Source organism: Salvia splendens, chromosome 1 (genome assembly GCF_004379255.2).
Source record: "Salvia splendens isolate huo1 chromosome 1, SspV2, whole genome shotgun sequence".
In the NCBI taxonomy this organism is placed as follows: domain Eukaryota; kingdom Viridiplantae; phylum Streptophyta; class Magnoliopsida; order Lamiales; family Lamiaceae; genus Salvia; species Salvia splendens.
In genome coordinates this window covers 33,836,479-33,857,581 of record NC_056032.1, presented here as the reverse complement: position 1 = coordinate 33,857,581, position 21,103 = coordinate 33,836,479, and the positions used below count along the sequence as shown (strand labels likewise).

Here is a 21,103-nt window from a genome sequence, read left to right as displayed (position 1 = left end):
GAATTTATGCAATTTTATTTTATGTGTAAGTGAATAGAGTAAAGTAAGAGAGAATGAATAAAGTACATATAAAAGTGTTTCTATTTTTAGCAATGAGTTATCTTGGTTGAGACAAATAAAAAAGAAAAGTGGATCATCTTCAGTGGGACGGGGATAGTAGAAGATAATCAAATTAAAGAATAATTTGTTCACTGAATTAGAAATAAAGGATGTTTCTCAAATACTACTTGCTAGGTATCAAAGCACTACAATAATAAAAGCCAGGGGAGTCTATCAATCAAAAGAAGCACATACTGACCTCCTAGTTGTAACATAAATGGTGGATTGCAAATCAACTTATATGCTAATTGTGTAAAATCATAAATTATAGATCATATAGAAGTTGAGATGGCTGATCGAGGAAGATATATATCAACACCTTGTAGAAAAACTCATACATCTCTCATATTCGACTATATATATTGCATATGCAATTGGTGGAGTAGTTAATCGATTCATGCACCCACCGATATCAAATATATCATTGAGAGGATGTACTGAATAGAACAACTAATCATGAGCTATACATTTTGTTAGGATCTTCGACTGCAACATTAGTTTGATATTGTCTGCTTTGGGTCAAGCCCGCACGGATTTGTTTTTGGGTCACTCCCGAAAGGCCTCAAACTAATTGGGGTTGGACTGGACAAGAATTATATACACCTTCCAACTTCTCTCACTCATCCGATGTGGGATAGGTTTGTATCCCAACAAACCTCCCCTCAAACTGAGACCACATCGGGAACGCAGTCGACACAAACATGGGTCGTTCCAACCCTGGCCCCTGGGTCATCCTGGGCCTGACTCTAACCCGAGTCCTTCAGGGCCCGACCCTAACCGGGGCTCATCCAGGCACAACCCATAGCCACCTGGGCTCTGATACCACTCGTTAAGATCGTCGACTGCAACATTAGTTTGATATTGTCCGCTTTGGGTCAAACCCGCACGGATTTGTTTTTGGGTCACTCCCAAAAGGCCTCAAACTAATTGGGGTTGGACAGGAATTATATACACCTTCCAACTTCCCTCCCTCATCCGATGTGGGATGGGTACATTAGTTTGATATTGTCGGCTTTGGGTCATGCCCGCACGGATTTATTTTTGGGTCACTCCCAAAAGGCCTCAAACTAATTGGGGTTAGACAGGAATTATATACACCTTCCAACTTCCCTTACTCATCCGATGTGGGATAGGTTTGTAACCCAACAAACCTCCCCTCAAACTGAGACCACATCGGGAACGCAGTCGACACGAACATGGGTCGTTCAAGCCCTGGCCCCTGGGTCATCCTGGGCCCGACTCTAACTTTGAGTCCTTCAGGGCCCGACCCTAACCGGGGCTTATCCAGGCACAACCCTTAGCCACCTGGGCTTTGATACCACTTGTTAGGATCGTCGACTACAACATTAGTTTGATATTGTCCGCTTTGGGTCAAACCCGCACGGATTTATTTTTGGGTCACTCCCAAAAGGCCTCAAACTAATTGGGGTTGGACTGGACAAGAATTATATACACCTTCCAACTTCTCTCACTCATCCGATGTGGGATAGGTTTGTATCCCAACACATTTGACACATACAATAATGCAAACTGAGCTGGGAATTCAATGGTAGAAAATCTACCGTCATATTTGCCTTCATTGGAGCAATCTTTTGGCATGGAGAAGCAAAAAGTAGTTACTCTCTTAGATATTGAATCAGGGTTTTGAAGAATTAAAAGTTACTTACTTTATTGTGATTAGGAAAACTAATTAATTGGGTTAATTGCAGTAGCATTGTCACCCACCCAAAACTATAGAGGGAATGAAGAGATTACAGCGAAGCAAACACGCATAAGAAATAAGAATAAACTTTAAAATAAACAATACTACAAGAATCATATCAATCCACTAATATGCGCCACGTATGAGATGATTCAATGCAACGCGTCTCCTATGAATTTCGCCCTTTCGAAATTGGACAAATCAGTTTCCAAACAAACTCTTTTTATGGATACGCATTTTTTTGTTTCTTTTCTTTATAGATAAAGATTCTGTGTTTTTAATATACTATACTACTTACAAGTTTTGCTAAAACAAAAGCTATATTAATACCACTGGCAGGGGCGGACGCAAAAATATACATCGATAGGGGCTGAGATTTCTATTTTTTATTTCAATGTATATTTTTAAACAATATTCATCATTTGTAGGGGCTGTTACACAATAATTTACATTAAATATCAATAAATATCACAAAAAATTAATAGAAAAATGTTTAAAAAATAAATTCATTAAGGGCTTTAGCCCCTAGTCACCTCCATTTGGGTCCGCCCATGACTACTGGTATTATTTACTCTCTCCGTCTCACGAGAATATGGACTCTTTTCTTTTTTAGTCCGTCTCACAAGGATATGCACTTTTTAATTTTGGAAAGTCTCTTTTCTCTAATGAGGTAAAACCTATTTTCCATTAACAATACTTTACTTATTTTTTCTAGCTACATCTCTCTTACTTTACAAGCTTTACATTAAAACTTGTGTCATCCTCAAAGTACATATTCTTTGGAGACGGAGGGAATATAAAATTGCAACTCATCTTGAAATGGAATACCTTAACATAGAATGCTCTTGGGAATATATACGAACGCCAAATCCGGAAATTTATATTATGCTGATATCGAAGTTCAAAATTTTATTTATAAATAATAAATATATCACAGTTTTCTTAAGTTTATAAATTACTTTCGATGAAAATCATTTTTTTCTCTCAAATTTGTATGTTATTTTTATATGTTTTGACATACAATCAATTGCAAATAAATGTGTGAAATTTGTAAGGCCATGCTACTTCGGATTCTAAATTCGTATTTAATGACATATTGTATATACTATTTTCGTAATTTTCTATTATATATCAATATAAATACATTATAATAGAGATTTAGATCGCATAATAACACCTCACATCTAACTTAACTCAACAAAAATATTACTCCTACTTATCTTTTTATTATTTTAACCAACCTTACTTCCCAACTACTTTAATTTTTAATATTCATTGTTAATTTCCAACTCCTAAGACAAATATAAAATTCCACCATTTGAAACAGTCTCCTAAAACAATTTCTCAAATCTCAACTCCAAAACTCTCAAATATAACCAAATAAAATACCTTTTTTTAACCAAACTAATTTCCACATTTTCAATGTTAGAAAAAAAAAGAAGAAAACTTTGAAAACATTTTGACATCCTAAGCCGCTGGGGGTTGATTTCTTCCAGCCATCTATACTTGTCCCAATATTTGAATAAAAAGCAAAAATAATTATGGGAGTTTAAAATTTTGATATAAAAAATGAATTATGTTTCTATCAACGGAAAATACAATAATATTAACTGAATTTATCAATCAAAACAAAAAAGGCGCCGCCACGTATGAAAAAAAACGTGGTGCGGCAAGGAAGGCGGTCCATCCAAAAAGGCAGTAATTTTCTCAACCCCATTTCCATTTATCTCTCATTCACAGTTTTATTCCTTGCTGATTAAAAACTCATGTAAAGGGCAAAAACTGGAGGAAATTCCCATCTTAAAATCATCCTCCTTTTTTTGCTCTTCCAGCCTGTGCCTCTATTATTATTACTATTATTTAAAAAAATTAATTTCCTTCCCAAATATTAAATCCCCCTTTGGCTTTTTCTCTCATTTCTTTGATCCTTCCTTCCCCACTCTCATTATTCCATTTCCAACGAGTTTTTCGGACTTTACTACTAAAATAACAAAAATGTACTCACTTTATTATTTCTTCCATCTATGGGAAAAACGACACCCGTATTGGCGTCTTATTCAGTAAAAACGTCAACCACGTTGGCGTTTTACAATTTCTTTTTGATTTTATGCAAAGACAGTATTTATTTTAAAACTCCAAATGAGTTAGCGTGTTTAATTAAAAAACGCCATCTACATTGGGGTGTTTAAGCAAATATAGGAAAAAAAAATCCATAATCATAATTATAGACGCCGATTACGTTGGCGTTTTCAAACAGTAAAATGCCAACCTGGTTGGCGTGTTACGGTTGAACCAGATATCAGTCAGATCTCTCCCCAAAATCGCGAACCCTAATCCTTTACCCTCCCCAAATGCGAAAAACCTTAAGGTTGCGCGAAACCCTTGCTCGGGTCGACGCAATCGGCGATTTGAGCGTGAAGATTTCGATTTTGGCTCATTCTTCCACACATTAGTCTTCCTATTCGGTTAGTATATATAATTTTTTACCAATATTTGATGGATTGTTATGATAGTATATATTGTAGTGTAATTAATAGAAAAATATTGATGATATATAAAGTTTCATCTACATAATGATGAATGTAAAAATAATACATATTTATTTGTGTTTTACATTATTGCAGATAGTATGACGTGGTGTGTCAATTTATATTGGGGTGGAAAGATAATTCCCGGAGCAGTTATATCATATGATTCTCCTTTTTCAAAAGGATTCATTATGTTAGATGAAAGTGTTTCCTACGATAAGCTTGTGGGTACAATTTGTGAAAGGATGAGGATAAGCATTTTTTAAAACAAAGTTCAAATAATATGGAAACGTACTATATGCGTTGGATCCGGAGTCACGTTTATAGGTACTCTACTAGAAGAAGTATGCATGCCACTAATGTTCAGTGAGAGTATGGCTACAGGAGGTCAAATTGAATTATTTGTTGAGTATTCGGCAATTACTCAACAAAATAGTCATCATGTCATAACGTATGATGTTGGTACGTCTACGAGAGCCCAAGAACCAAGTTTCGCTGCAACACAAGATTTTGATGTTGGGGGCGTGTATTTAGGGGACAGTGACAATTGTCATGTGGTTGATGACATTATAGATCCTGATAAAGCCGACTTTCTTGATCCACAATCACCTTATGATTCAAAAGATGTAAACATTGTTGGTACACTCGTTGGCATTTTAATGCAGAATGTTTAGCACCAGTTTTTAACAACGCAACCACAACCAAAGTATAAAACGCCATTCCCGTTGGCGTTTCTACCCATAACCATTTCATGAACCATTTCTACCCAGAACTATTTCTACCCAATCCTGCTTAGTACAATGCTTATTCAAAATATTGCAATCATTCTCACCCATTATATAACATATTCAAAAATATAAATAAGAATAGAAAGAGGAGTTGTAAAATTATCAAATATAAAGATTACAAGGTTCACAAACACGAAGATCAACTCAATAACCAAATAAAAATAGTTTTAGTTTAGTTCAGTCGTCTCGCCTTCTCCGCATAAACAGGCCCCGGATCCCCTTCCCAATTCTGGAAGTAGGGAGTCTAGAGGGAGGAGTATCTTGAACAACAACATTCTCTAAATCCACCTCGGAAAAGTCCTCTCGCACAGAAGACCGAGGTAGAGAATGGTAGACATCACTGAGACCAATATCTTCACCTGTACCACCAGTGTGGCTGACAGAATGATGACCTCGAACTGCACATCTAGGTAGAGGTGGCGGCACAAAATCTTCATCAGAATCATCTACCAAATGAGCATCCATCCTTGAAGATGACGACTCTCCACAAGCAGTTTTCTTCTTTCCACGTCGTTTCCCTTTTTGCCTCACGGGCATGACAATGTCCAGCTCAGATCGCTGGGAAGGACGGTAGTCCATCATCTCAGCCTCCCCAGATACCTGCAGACCATCTTCAACCATCTTAGAAATTGTTACCAAATCCGGTCGTCCTGTCATATCTTGTCCACTTAGAAAGTGATGTATTTTTTGAAGCGTTTCCAACTACAATTTTCAAAGTTAATTACATTTCATCATATGAATTTAAATAATTAGTATTTGTTTCAATTTGCCGCGAAGCTATGAGAAGATGCCGTTTCATGGAAGCCCTCTTGAGCATGCACGCCAGATTTAGTTAAGTACACCACAGTTATTCTACGAAACCAAATCATATATTCATCTGATGCAATAGGCTCATTTGAGTACTCCAAATTAGTCCATACCAAGTTGTGCCTATTGTCCCACTCCTGTATATTATTGTGGTGATACTCAACCCAATTTCAGCCAGATTTACCACGACGATCCTGTTTCACAAACTCTTCCGGGTGGAACCGGTTGAGGATCGGGATATACGGTTGGACAATCCCAAATTGTCGCAACACTCGCTGTGGCATGTGTGGCTCAACCAAATTCCAGCAAATAAGGGATGTTATCGACGTCCATATAGGACGACCGTCAACACAAATATCCGGCAAGTTTCGCATGACATAAGACCTCCAAATAAACTACATATGAAACAAATTTAGTCAAAACAAATTCAATCAAAACAACAAACAAAAAACAATTAAGTTACATAAATTACTTGGTTGGCGTGCATTCTGGAGAACTGATCTCTGAAATTTTCAATGCAATGCCCGGGTGCTTTTACATATGACGCCAGACCACTCCATCTGAAAAATTAAATTATGAGCGAATAACACGGAAATTAATGAAAATTATGCTTAAAAAATTAATTAGTGAACGACTTACGCTACTGCACATGGTGCGTAGTCTATATGCGCGGGATTTATCATCTTCGTTCTAATATTTGGGATTCTCTCCTAAGCCCACAATTGTAACAAAGTAGAAGCTCCCCCGACATCGGTCCTCCTAGCAAGGGCAGCTTCACATAAATTGTGATACAAGCAAGCAAGAGTCGTACCACTCCAGCTATAGCTAGAACATCGTTCTATATCCATGAAAAATTGCAAGTAGAAGAATGAAATTTTATTTCCGGAGGCGTTCGGGATCATCAGACCACCAAGTAAAAGTAGATAATAAATACGAGCACGTTGAACATATTTATAGTGGTCGTGTTCTTCACTCAACTCAATCCTTAGTTGATTTGATAAGCTTATCTGTTTCCAAACCATTTCTTTCAACTCAACTGTATCTGGTGTAAATCCAAGATAATCCAAAGAAATTTGCATCCAATAGTTGTCATCTTTAGTGGGGATGTAACCCATCAAAGCATCACCGTCAACTTTGAGGCCCCATAAGACCTCCACGTCTTCCAATGTAACTATCGCTTCACCGATTGGAAAGTGAAACGTGTGAGTCTCTAGCCTCCATCGTTCAGTCAACGCGGTGATAAGATGGTGGTCAATGTCCTTTGGTTGACCACACCTCAATATGCCGCCAAAGCTCATCTCGTCTATTATTGTCAAAACACGGGGATGTATGAGAATATCCCAAATGATTCATTCATATCTTCTACATCCTACGTCTTCTGATTCAACTCCTGCCCATATATTTTGAGAGACGTGTTGTCTCTGAAGATACAATACGGAAGGGTCCTCAGAACCACATAAGAGTCTTCGACGAGAAGTTGAAGATGTTGCCATAATTCACCTACACAACATTCACAATTCAAATTAAACAATACACAAACCTAAACAATTTCAATAATTGGATACTATTCAACCCAATATCACAAAATGGAACACCAATATCAAATAATGCACAATAGCTCGTGTCTGCCACATTACACAAATTCACCTACACAACATTACACAAAATTGTAACACAATTCAAACTAAACAATATACATAAACCTAAACAATTTCAATAATTTGTCACTATTGAACTCAATATCAAATAATATAACACCTAAACCCAAATAATGCAACTCCAATTTAAAACCCACATAAACTAAATCAAGTTGCCCAATTTTTAAGCTAGAACAACAATACCTAGTTTGGTTTTTAATCAAATTTATACTCTAACTAAACACCAATATCTCAACTATTAATCAACAATAATGTCATTCAAACAAGCCAATATGCTAAATAATAATGCAACACAGAATTTCAACTCAATTTACAACCCATTACAAACCCTAAATAACTATCAAACAATTACTCTAATATTGTAAAAACTAAGCATACTAACCGAAAAATATATCAAATATGCGGAAGAATAGCACCGATTCACTCCTTGTTGATGCAATTGATGGAGGGAGGGCGAAATCACCACGAAGCCGCCGCTGTGTGTGGGTTTCGCGATTTGGGGAAGGAGAATCTGATATAATTCGTTCTGCCTAAACACGCCAATGATGTTGGCGTTTCTAATTTAAACAAGCCAATGATGTTGGCGTTTCTAATTTAAACACGCCAACGCGAAAGGCGTGTATAAATTATAATTTAGGGTTTAGGATTTATTCTGAAATTATAATTTAGGATTTATTTTATCCGAAATTTGCTTAAAAACGCCAATACAATAGGCGTTTTTTACATAAACACGCCAATCAAGTGTGCGTGTTACGGTAAATACTGTATTTGCATAAAATCAAAAAGAAATTGTAAACGCCCACTAGGTTGGCGTTTTTAGTTAATAAGCCGCCAACACGGGTGACGTTTTTCCTATAAATAAAAGAAATAATAAAATGAGTACATTTTCGTTATTATAATAAGAGAGTGTCCCCGGATCCGAAAAACTCCATTTCCAACCCCCTTTCTATACATAAAGCCGATTCCTCGCATAAATATATCGAATTCTCGAATTCTCCATCAATTTAAGCCTCGCGAATTGTGTTGCTTTTGCTCAACGACGAAAATTAAATTCGTGTGTTGGAAGGGAAAAGAAAGAAATCATGGCGGAAGAGCACGGATTTCAGGCACCGGAAGGCCACCGCTTGTGCGCCAATAACTGCGGATTCTTCGGCAGTCCAGCCACGCAGAATTTCTGCTCCAAGTGCTACCAAGATCTGTGCCTCAAAAATTCAGGCGATTTCACCTCCGTATTCCCCGCCCCGTTGACCGGCGTATCGTCGTCTCCTCCGGCGCCCGTAGCGCATCACGCCGCGCGGGCGGTCGTCTCCCTGCCTGAGAAGGCCGAGATCCAGGCAGCTCCGGCGGTGGCGCAGCAATCGACGGCGAACAGGTGCTCGACGTGCAGGAAGAAGGTCGGACTGATCGGATTCCGATGCCGGTGCGGCGTGACGTTCTGCGGGACCCACAGGTACCCGGAGAAGCACGGATGCAGATTCGATTTCAAGTCGGTGGGGCGAGAGGCCATCGCCAAGGCCAATCCGCTGGTCAAAGCTGAGAAGCTGGAGAGGATATGAATGATGACGATGACTCGTGATCGTAGCCGTCGCTTTGATAGACTTTTTTTTAATCTCTGGATGAATGGATGGTGCAGATCGATCGATGGATCGTTCGGTTTTAGGTTCGGCGCCGTGTGAATTCCATGTGTATAATTTTTACATTTTCTTAAATTTACTTATAATTTTCTTTTCCGTTTTATTACTATTACAATCTATCTCCAGTTTCCAGATATTGGTAATTTGTATTAGCATTAAATAAGAAAACTATTACTGTATTTTATAAAAAAAGAAGAATAAGAATAGTGTTCGTGAATTTTATTTTATTTTAATTTGTCGTATCTATACTAATCTAAAGTGGCAGTTGGATGAAAAGTCAATATTGCCCTTTTTGGCGGGAAATTGTGAATTAATTTTATTTGCCCTTTTGGTCATTTATAAATATAGAAAAGAGCAATTTTTTTTGACACGTGGGCACTTATGGGCAAGAAAATCGCCTATTGAGACAAAAAAAAGCCAGATTTTACTGGGCAAAAATTGGTCCAATGCAGAGAATTAGCTTTTCAAAGAAGACTAGACTGCTATACACACACCATCATTTAAATCAGCATCTTTTTTGGGACTAATTTTCTAATCTTTTGACTGCATAGCAGGATTTTGGAATCCGGCGATAGCTCCAACCACAGGCGGCAAGACTGAGGGAAGCGGAGCGGTGGCTGGCAGAGAGAAAGTGAGGGCCGGCTACGTAGCAATGCAGGCAGGTCGGCGACGAAGGCGCGGCGCTAAGACGGGCAGAGAGAAATTGAGGGATGTTGAGAGATGCCGGAGATGAGGAGGAAACAGGGCATCGGCAGAAGGAGCGGCGGGGAACGCGGTGGTGGGGGCGGCGCCGATTAGGGAGAGAAACAGAGAGAGCGATAGGCGGCTGCGGGCGTGAAGCTTGCAGGCGAAATAGCGGAAGGAGCGGTGTAGGCGGGGCACGGCGGAACGAGCGGCTCGACGGGGGTGGTCGGGGCGGCGCCGCCGTCTCCCCCACTCGCTTCAGAAGAGATGATGCTGAGTGAGGCAGCAGCTATATGTTCGGCGCGGAGCAAGTTGTTTCAGGGACTTTGCTTCCGCATATGGTAACTGTAACACCCATAAAGACTGTAATGGAGGCGGAAGTGGTGGTGGCATTGACGGAGAAGGTGAAGGAAGAAGCGGCGCTCAAATGTCTCTATGTTTAGGGTTAAAATATGTTAACTGAATTTTACTACTAATATTTAGGTTTAATAAGCTTTTTAGGATTTAATATTGGGTTATTGATTGGCACAAAGTTTAATTTCTTGGGTATAACATATCGGTAATTTTAAAATTATGGCAATGTCAGTTTAAGTGGAGTAATTTCTGGTTTTTCCTTTTTCGCTCAATCTTCTCCAACATTTTGCAATTTCTCCACTCCATTATTAATAGAAAATAAACTTCTGGTATATTTTCAAAATTCCAAGTTCAGCAAATTACTCCCTATGTCTCTAATAGGAATCTCATTTGAATGTGACCATCTTAAGTGGAATGAAGTGAGTATTTTGTCAGTCATGGTAGATTAAATTGCACTTCTTTTTTTATCAGTCAATAAATATTTTACTATTTTGTTTTTATTATTTTTTTGACAAATCGTGTGGATTTGGCAGTTATGAGGTCAACCGATAAATGTAAAACCCTAACCTAACACGAAATCATCGGATTCTTATGAGGTCCCAACTCAATAACATCGTACATGATCGTGCGGGGTATCGTGCCATGCAAAAAAAAGCCAGCCTACCGTTAGTAACTGTAAGTTAAATATAATACAATTTAGCTTAACATGTTAACGACCAAAATATGATATTACATGACCAAAATATGATATGATATGACACGATAAATTTTTTATAATATGATTAAAATTTAAATAATAAAGTTAATTAAAATATAATGGAGTATTTTTTTTAGTTAATGTAACTATATTATCATAGATTTAAATAAAATTTGCCTAAACCAAATAATAATTAATAAAATACCAAATAATAATGATAAAGAAGCAAAAGTAAATTAATATCAATATCAAACCAAGAACAATATTGCATCACACTTAACATTTCTATTAATACGAACGCATACTATACGTTATTTTCTTTATATTAGATCGTAAATTTGGTGTTACTTCAACTCAAGAGGGACGATAAAATTTTCAAGTATTTTTTAATTTTTCATAGTTTATTTTTTCATGTTTAGGTATATTTTCCTGTATTGAATTTAAATTGTGAAAAAACATTTATTTTTTATTTGTTTGCTCATGTTGGCCTATTTCTTAAAAGACATTTTTTAGTCAACCAATCCATTCAATATTTTTAGTTTAAATTTAAAAAATTATTACTATGTGCATTTGGTCAATTTAGATACTTTATGCTATGATTCTAAATTCTTTTAAAGATCAAACTCTACTATCATTCAATAAGAAGCAATATCTTCTCTAATTTGTTTTCATTTTTTAAATTTCTATTAAGCTCTACAAGTTTATTGGTAGTAAGGCTATTCATTGTAAAAAAGTTGCATTGGCCCACCGGATATTTAATTAAAGAAATTAATAGGGAAAAAACAATGAGCGAAATAGAATAGAGTACTATGTGCCGCTCAATGTACCATACTACTGCTTTTCATATGATAGTGGTTACGTTTAACCATAGCAACCCCCGCTATGTTATAGTATAACACAGCAGAGGATTCTCCCCATCTTACACGTGTTTTTATTGAATGTGTCTTTGTTATATATCTCTCACAAAACAAAACGTCTATTTGGCTTAGATGTTTGTGTAGTGTTTTTTTGTCATTTGTCACTTTGTGTGTATTTGTGCATTTTGTATATGCATTTTATTTTTGTGCGTACTAATGTATGTAATAGTTGAGTGAAAGATATAGCCATACATGGTTTGTGGTTTTATATATTCATTTATTTTGTATTTATAATTTTAAACTTTTATGTCCCGTGCATAGCACGGGTGTTAATACTAGTTTTCATATAGTTTGAATGGTAGAATTGTGGCGTAGGTGGCACGTCAAATTTGGATTATTGTTTGATTGTTTAAAAATTAATTTAGCTTGATAAGGTAGACGCCAACTTGTATCATGAATCATCTAGAAGCTGCACGCCTGCGCTGCTGCACCCAATATTGACCTAACAAAATTTAATTAATGAATCAAATAATTTCCATATTACAATACACAGTAAAAAAGAACAAGAAATTACACTTTCATTGTTGAAGATCAATGGATCCGATCAAGAAATTCTTTAGCAACGAGAATGAATAAAAGTTTATGGAGGAATATTAAAGAAGATGAAATGAAAACTCAAACGTGTTTTACAAACTAGCTTGTGAGCTCTCTCTCTACAATGAGCTATGAACTAACTACTTATATATACATCGATTGAGTGCATGAGCTTTACACTTAATCGGTTACAACTAATTCTTTAACGGCTAGTTGCCAGCCAATCCTTTGGCTCAAGTCTTGATCTCCTATGCCGCAACTCCACCTTGCTCCCATGCACACTCATTTCTGCTGGTCGACCATACTCACAACAATCTCCACCTTGATCACCACAACAACTTGGGTACTAGAAATCAGACTTAAGCAAATTCATGAGCCTACAACAGTAGTCGAACTTTTGTTTACTCAATGCTTTAGTAAGCATGTCTGCTGGGTTATGAGCCATATCAATTTTCACCACTCTAATCCTGCCACTTTCCACTTCATCCCTGATAAAATGAAGACTCACATCGATGTGTTTACTACGTTCATGAAACATTTGATGCCTTGCTAAACAGATGACTCCATTATTATCACAGTGGATCGAAACTCTTTCTTGTTCTACTCCAAAGTCAGATATCAGCCCCATCAACCATTTGCTCTCCTTCACAGCTGAAGTGAGAGCCATATATTCGGCTTCTGTGGTTGATAGAGCCACCACACTCTGCAAGCTTGACTTCCAACAAACTGTGGAGCCAAATAAGGTGAAGATATACCCGGTTTGGGACCTTCTTGTGTCCAAGTTAGCTGCATAATCTGAGTCACAAAATCCCACTAAAGGCTCCTTCTCATCTTCCTTGCCTCCTATGAACAAAATTCCCAGCTTATCATATGCTTTCAAATACCTCATTGTCCACTTTAAAGATTCCAATGTTGCTTCCCATAGTCTGTCATATATCTACTTGTGGTGCTTATGGCATGGGCTATATCTGGCCTCGTGCAGATCATCATGTACATCAGACTACCTACTATGTTAGAGTAAGGGATCAGCTCCATTTCCCTATTTTCTTCATCATCTTTAGGCCTCTGTTCCTTTGAAAGTTTAAAATGAACAGCCAGTGGAGTAGCTGCATCTTTCATGTTGTCTGCTTTGAACTTCTTCAACGTTTTCTGAATATAATCAGTCTGAAACAACCACAACTTCATATTGCCTGTGTCTTTGACTATATCCATCCCGAGGATTCTTTTAGCAACTCCAAGATCCTTCATCTCAAAATCCTTTTTCAGCTGAGCCTTCACTTTATTGATCTCATTGATGTCTGCACCAGAGATTAACATATCATCTACATAGAGTAGAAGATACACAAGCTCCTTAGCTTCCTGCCTTTTAACAAATACACGACTATCATATAGTGATCTTGTGAATCCCAGCTTTAATAAGCTTTCTCCAAATTTAAGTACCACTGCCTGCTTTGCTTCAGCCCATACAGGCTCTTTTTCAGCAAGTAAACCTTTCCTCTGAGCCTAGGACCTCAAAGCCTTAGGGCTATGACATATAGATTGTCTCTTCTAGATCCCCATTCAGGAATGTAGTCTTTACATCCAATTGCTCAAGCTCCCAATCCCTTCTAGCAGCCACTGACAGTAGCACTCTGATGGAATTATGTTTAACCACTGGAGAGAAAACGTCATTGAAATCTATTCCCTCTTCTTGGTTAAATCCTTTAGCCACAAGCCTAGCTTTAAACCTGAACTTCTCTGACCCAGCTGACTCAAACTTCTTTTTGAACACCCATTTGCACCCTATAACCTTTCTGAATTCTGCTTTATCAACTAGAATCCAAGTCTTGTTGCTAATCAGAGAATCAATCTCTTCTTTCATAGCTTGTACCCACTGCTTACTTTCTGGTCCTCTGATAGCCTCTGTATAAGATGCAGGTTCATTCAGCTCCAACTGTTTAGCAATATGTAAAGCAAAAAACAGCATCTCAGACTCTCTGAACCTTGCTGGAGCTTTAATATTTGTTCTTCTTTGTCTGTCTCTAGCTAGTTGGTAGTTTGCTATATCATGTTGGTCTTGTTGAGGCTGACCTTGTTCTATGTCCTGAGCCTCAGAACTCACTGGATGACCACTGACTTCATCCTTGGACTCAACATGTTGTGATCCTCCCAGAAGCTCATCTGACTCCACCTCACACTAATCCACATTTTGAATTATGCTACTCACAGACTCCTCATCAACTTTGTGCTTCAAGTAAGACATCATATCCTCTATGAAAACAACATCTCTGCTAACAATCACATTTTGGTTCCCAGCTTCAATACACCAAAGCCTGTATCATTTCACACCTTTTTGATATCCCAACATAATACACTGAATTGCTCTAGGATTCAGCTTTCCTTGCTTCTGATGTGCAAAGGCTTTACAGCCAAAAGGCCTTAGCCTTGAGTAATCAGACTTCCTCCCACACCATCTCTCATCTGGAATCTCACCTCCAATACCAGAAGCTGGACACTTATTGATCAGATAGGCTGCAGTTGAAATAGCTTCTTCCCAGAAACTTTTCTTAACACCAGATGAAAGATAGCATGCACCTTACTCTCTCAACAAGCGTTTTGTTCATTCTCTCAGCAACCCCGTTCTGTTGAGGATTTGCAGGGACGGTTTTGTGCCTCCTTATTCCCTTCTCATGGCAGAACTGATCAAATTCTTTAGAGAGGTATTCAAGGTCATTGTCTGCTCTCAAGACCTTTGGTGAAGAACCATTTTCTACCTCAACTTCCTTACACCAAATCTTGAAGAGCTTGAAAGCATCAGACTTTTCTTTCAACACATACACCCAAACTTTCCTAGACCAGTCATCAATTATGGACATGTAATATATACCTCCACATAGACTTTTAACTGGAGCATGTCCCCACAGATCTGAGTGTATGTAAACAAGGGGTGAGGTAGAAGTATGTTTACCTGTAGGAAATGAAAGCTTCTTAGCCTTTCCAAGCAGGCAATCGTCACATATACCAAGCTTTTCAGATCCATCCCCATCTATTAGACCCTTCTGGATCAAGGCTTTCAAACTCCCTTTTGCTGGATGGCCCAGCCTGAGGTGCCAACTCCTCAAGTCTGTTCTGATTATGGAGTTAGCTTCCCCATTTACCACAGTTGCTTGCAGATAATAGAGGCTCCCCATTCTTTGAGCAATCATCATGGTTTTGGAGTTCTTGCAGATTATCATCTCACCATTTTCAGAGATGAATGAGAAACCTTTCTTTTCAAGAGTTCCTAGAGATATTAAATGTGGCACCTCAACCCCTTTGACGTATACTCTTATAATAAATAAATCTCTTATCATAAAAGCAATCAATACACGTTTCTAATTCATAGAACACCCATATTATACAAGTTCAAACCAACACTTATCCAATACATATTTCAAAATATCCTGTAAAGTAGTGGATCCCTCTCACCACTCTATATACTATACATTTATCTACATGCAAAATGATGAGGAGGAGAAGGTTGCCAATATGTGTCAGCCGCCGAACCTAATAACACGTGGAGTTCCTATGACCCATGTCAGTCAAAACTTTACTGTTATCTTATTCCTGAAAAATTTAGTGGTTTATATGAGCCACAACTCAGTATATATAAATTTCCACCTTTAATCTCACATGATACAAACGTCAAGCATATTCTTTCATCAATACATATAATCAGAAACAATATATAACATAATTTAAAAACAAACCATTTCATATTCATATGCATATGCCACTCTATTCAGTTTATTATTCTGTAACAGTCAAGCCTGGTATCTGCCCGGGATTCCTCTATGATTGACCCGTAGGTCCCATTATGATTTGGACCCATAGGTCCCTCTGTATTTGGACTCATAGGTCTCTCTGTATTTGGACTCATAGGTCCCTCTGTAATTTCAGATCCAGTATAAGGCTGTCACAGATCCTCTTTAATCACATGATTCATGTACTTTCAATACCATATGTAAAACATCAATTACATATTTTTATCATATAATTCATTTACAACATCATATCGCACCAATCACATATCCATATCATATTCCACCATCTATATCAAATAACACATAATCATATCAATTTCACACCATATAATCCAATAATTCACTCCAATTCAACATATAACAATCAACCACATAATAAATGTAAAACTAAAAGTGTGATTTATACACACCTTATCATGATAGGTAATCTGGTCGAACACTAGCTCTTGATTCCCGATCTACGTTCCTTGATCCTTTCTACCTTCGGGCTATTTTTCTGCCTTCCGACTCCAACTTCTCGTTTAATTTTTTTTTAACTTAAAAGTTCCCTTGTTTTAAATCTCCCACTCTCTGCTAGCTAAACTCATATTTCCATCGTAATTCTTTCCATTTTTTTAGTAATATAGTCAAATAAACCGACTCACATATATTAATTAAATGACTCCCTTTTTTGTGTTAATACGTGTACTTCAAATGACTAAATAATTGCAATCCTACATTTATAAGTCTACACGTGGGACTCTAAAATGAGTCCTTATCCCAAATCTCATCTTCATGGTAAGTACTTAGTATATATTTGGGTTTACATAATATAATACCCATGCACATCTACTTCCATCTACAAAAAGACACATATGCACACACTTATACTATTAGTATATGATAATTAAAGAAAATATATATTATATGCATATAACTCAATTAAGTTAATCATCTAACTTTATAATTCCGTTTAACTTATTTACACATATAAACAATTCTATTCATTAGTCATGAAAGATAAAAATCATTCTTATGATACCCATAAAATATATATAATATGCATTGAAAGTAAAATATAAAATGATGCATGTTTTGGGTTAGGGATGTTACATTAAATTCCTTTTAACTTGTGGAATAAACCTCACTTCTGACAGCTTTTTCACTGTATGATCATGAACCCTCAAGAAAATACTCCCCACTCATTTAATCTTGCAAGTTTGATTGTTAACTAGCAGCACAATTCCTCCAGTCTCATTCAAATCTTGAAACCAATTCTTGTGAGGGCACATGTGAAAGGAGCAGCCCGAATCCATGATCCACGACCCCTTCTCATCCTTTTCCATCTCATTCATCACCTCATGCGTTTCATCAGCATCGCTACTGACAACATTGGAGTAAGACTGATTCTCTGATGCACCATGGGAGCTTTTAATTGCATCTCATCGAGCTTTGCCCCAGCCTTCTTGTCGAGAACATGCTCCTTTCCTTTACTCGCTGGATCTGTCGGAGCTATCACGGTTGCAAGTCCTTGTTGTATCAAAACCGCACGCATCTTCATTTTCAACAAGCCATAATCGTTATTCCTGGTGAATTTCTCAGCCTCCAAACGTGCCGCCATCTCTTACTGCTTCTTGACCGATCGAAACGATTCCCACAGACGCGCCAATTGTTGAAGATCAATGGATCCGATCAAGAAATTCTGTAGCAACGAGAATGAACAAAAGTTTGTGGAGGAGTTGAAAACTCTTATTGAAGAAGATGAAATGAAAACTCAAACGTGTTTTACAAACTAACTTGCAAGCTCTCTCTCTACAATGAGCTATGAACTAACAACTTATATCTACATCGATTGAGTGCATGAGCTGTACACTTAATCGGTTACAACTAATTCTTTAACGGCTAGTTGCCAACCAATCCTTTGGCTCAAGTCTTGATCTCCTATGCCGCAACTCCACCTTGCTCCCATGCATACTCATTTCTGCTGGTCGACCATACTCACAACGGAGGACATGGAGGAGGACGGAATGGGAATAGGAATGGTAGGTTTGGGAACATGATGGGCAGAAGAGGGAATGGAAACATGGGGCACCATGGGTGGGATGGTAGGCATAGAAGAAATAGAAACTATGAGGAGGAGGAGATGGAGCCGAGGTATGATGATCCCACCAAATCTATCAAGCACACATTTCCCGAGTTCCACGACAAGTTTGATCCCGAAGCCTACTTGGAATGGGAGTCCCAAATGAGCAAAATTTTCTCACTCTATAACTTTTCGGAAGGTGATAAGGTGAAGGTGTCCATGGCCGAGTTTCGTGGCAATGCGGATACATGGTGGAATGATACGATGAGGAGGAGAAGGATGGTTAGGGGAGGAGAAGTGGGTTCGTGGGCGGAGTTGTGTTAGCTCATGAGGACTACCTTTGTACCAAAGTCCTATTTCCTCCGACTTCGAGGGGAGCTTCAAGATTTGAAGCAAGGGACGAAGAGCGTAATGGAGTACTACTATGAACTCCTATCATTGATGAGCAAGGTAGGAGTGGAGGAGCGAGAAGAGGCGGCTCAAGATCGATTTATCCATGGCCTTAACATCAACTTGAAGCACAAGGTGCAAGTGGAAGCATTGAGGGGAATTTTCTTGGATGAGGTGATTGGGTTTGCCGACACTTTTGAGAGGCAAAGTAAGGAGTTGGTTTCTAGCCGGACTAAATGGGCGACCCTCTTTCGAAGATGAACACATTGGTGGCCTTTGTAGATCGTTTAGACGTCATTTCAATAGGTCGAGTACCCTTGGAATCCCGCTACGGCTGAAATGTTTGATGCACGGCTCCCATGATCGTATCACGCTCGCTCACAGCGTGAGCGAATATCCTCTGCCAAGATCGTTATCCAGTTGGAGATTGCGTGAAGTGCCTATAAATAGAGGATGTGCCACCATAGCTAGAGAGTTCCTTTTTGACAGTTCTTCTTTTAGTTTAGTTTTAGTTTTAGTTTAGCTCAGTTCCAGAGATAGCTTAGATAGAGAACTTTTTAGTTAGAAAGGGCGACCGAAGGAAGCGCTACAGAATTCTCAATATCTGTCCGTGTAATCTCAAGTTTCCCGCTGAGGACCTCTCGGTTTTACTTGCTTTCGTATTCTCCCAAATGTTAGCTTACTTGCTTTCGTATTCTCAAGATTTGAATGAGACTGGAGGAATTGTGCTGCTAGTTAACAATCAAACTTGCAAGATTAAAGGACTCGGGAAATGTGTGCTTGATAGATTTGGTGGGATCATCATACCTCGGCTCCATCTCCTCCTCCTCATAGTTTCTATTTCTTCTATGCCTACCATCCCACCCATGGTGCCCCATGTTTCCATTCCTACCATTCCTATTCCCATTCTGTCCTCCTCCATGTCCTCCACGCCCCCATGATCGTACCAACCATAGGGCTCTTCCTCTCCATTACTCCCCTCGGAGGCATCGTGATGTGTGGGATTGCTCCTAGGGGTGTTTGACCTTGATAGTCGCAAGGCCTTCAAAGCGTTGAGCTCGTCGTGGAGAAAAGCTTGGTTTTCATGGATGGATACTTGGTTCTCCTTGAGTTCCTTCAAATCCCCGAACATAGCATCTTGAGTGACATGCATTGTTGTTTGGCCTTCTTTTAGATCCCTCAAATCCGTCATAATTTTTGTCATCAAGCTTTTCAACTCATCCCCCGCCAAATTATAACTTGTGCTCGCACCCGGTTCAACTCTCTCCGGTTGCGAATCCCCCATCGTGGTGGATCTAGTACGAGGTGGCATTCAAAATGGTACCTACAATAAGAAATAAAAATAAACTAGGATCTACTCCTAGGGATTAGTAAAATCCACACTCACACACACAAGAAAGGGAGATTTTAGTAAGAACTCACTTCCAAATTGGTAATCTCACCCCCAATTCACTCACCAATGTCACTCGGAACAAGGCTTAGAATATAGTGAGGGCTAGGTTCACTCACTCTCAATATCCAACTTCCTAAATGCAAGTGCTAAGACAAATCAATCAAGGTATACACATAGGCAATATAACCAAGTAAGTAAAGCCAATCAAGCATGTGAAAGTAAGGTTCAATACCTAAGGAAGCTAACAAACAAACTTAGTTGAGCTGAAAATTTATGTAACTGTTGGCTGATCTTTAGGAATTTTTTGATATGGCTACCCAACTCCAAAATTGATGAAACTTGGTAGATAACAAGATTAAATGGTTTAGAATTAGGGAAAAATATCCCCAATATAGCAGGTTTTCGAGAAGACCCTCGATTTTACGTTTTCCCCAAATCTGTCACACTAGGGCACAAAACAGGGCAGCAACTTCACACATTAATTTGACCTATCAAATGATGGAATTTTTGGCTGAGATTTTTCAGGAAAACAGTTCATATATCAAGGTTCATGCACACCAAAAATCAGCTCAATCCTACAACAATTGACCAATAAACAAGCAAAGGCTAAAACAAAAGAAATAAGAAAAAACAAGGAAAAGGAAATTTCATAGAGGTTTAAAATCAAATACTTGGTAGGCACCTAGGCTCTAGATACCAAATGATAAGGTTTCTTGTGAGGGAATCCTTCCATGTGCCCAAGAAATACCTAAAATAGTGTTTGATTTCAATTTTTAGTTTTTAAAGATAAAGATAAAGAGCCTAGCCTAAAAATCTAGACTCAAAATGGATTTGGATGGAGAGAAAATGGATGAGAAGAAAGTGTAATGAAGGAGGAATCCTCTTTGGGGACCTATGACCTCCCACAAGAAGATGTGGGCAACTCTAGGCTACTTTCACCCAAAGCAAATACTCCATTGGCTCCACATTCATGACTGCACCACCATAAATGCATACATATACTTGATCTAGTCTAATGAACATAAACCAAGCAACCTACATGTAGGAATTTGGATAAAAATCTCACAAGGGAGA

General features: G+C 38.3%; 1 protein-coding gene across 1 annotated transcript; it reads left to right on the top strand.

Annotated features, from left to right (window-relative positions):
* Window positions 1–8,477: 8,477 nt before the first annotated feature.
* On the top strand, window positions 8,478–9,443 carry LOC121798708 (zinc finger A20 and AN1 domain-containing stress-associated protein 6-like). Its single transcript, XM_042197847.1, has one exon. It carries the CDS (start codon window positions 8,665–8,667, stop codon window positions 9,136–9,138), a length of 474 nt encoding a protein of 157 aa, XP_042053781.1. The 5' UTR covers window positions 8,478–8,664; the 3' UTR covers window positions 9,139–9,443.
* The last annotated feature ends 11,660 nt before the right edge of the window (window positions 9,444–21,103 follow it).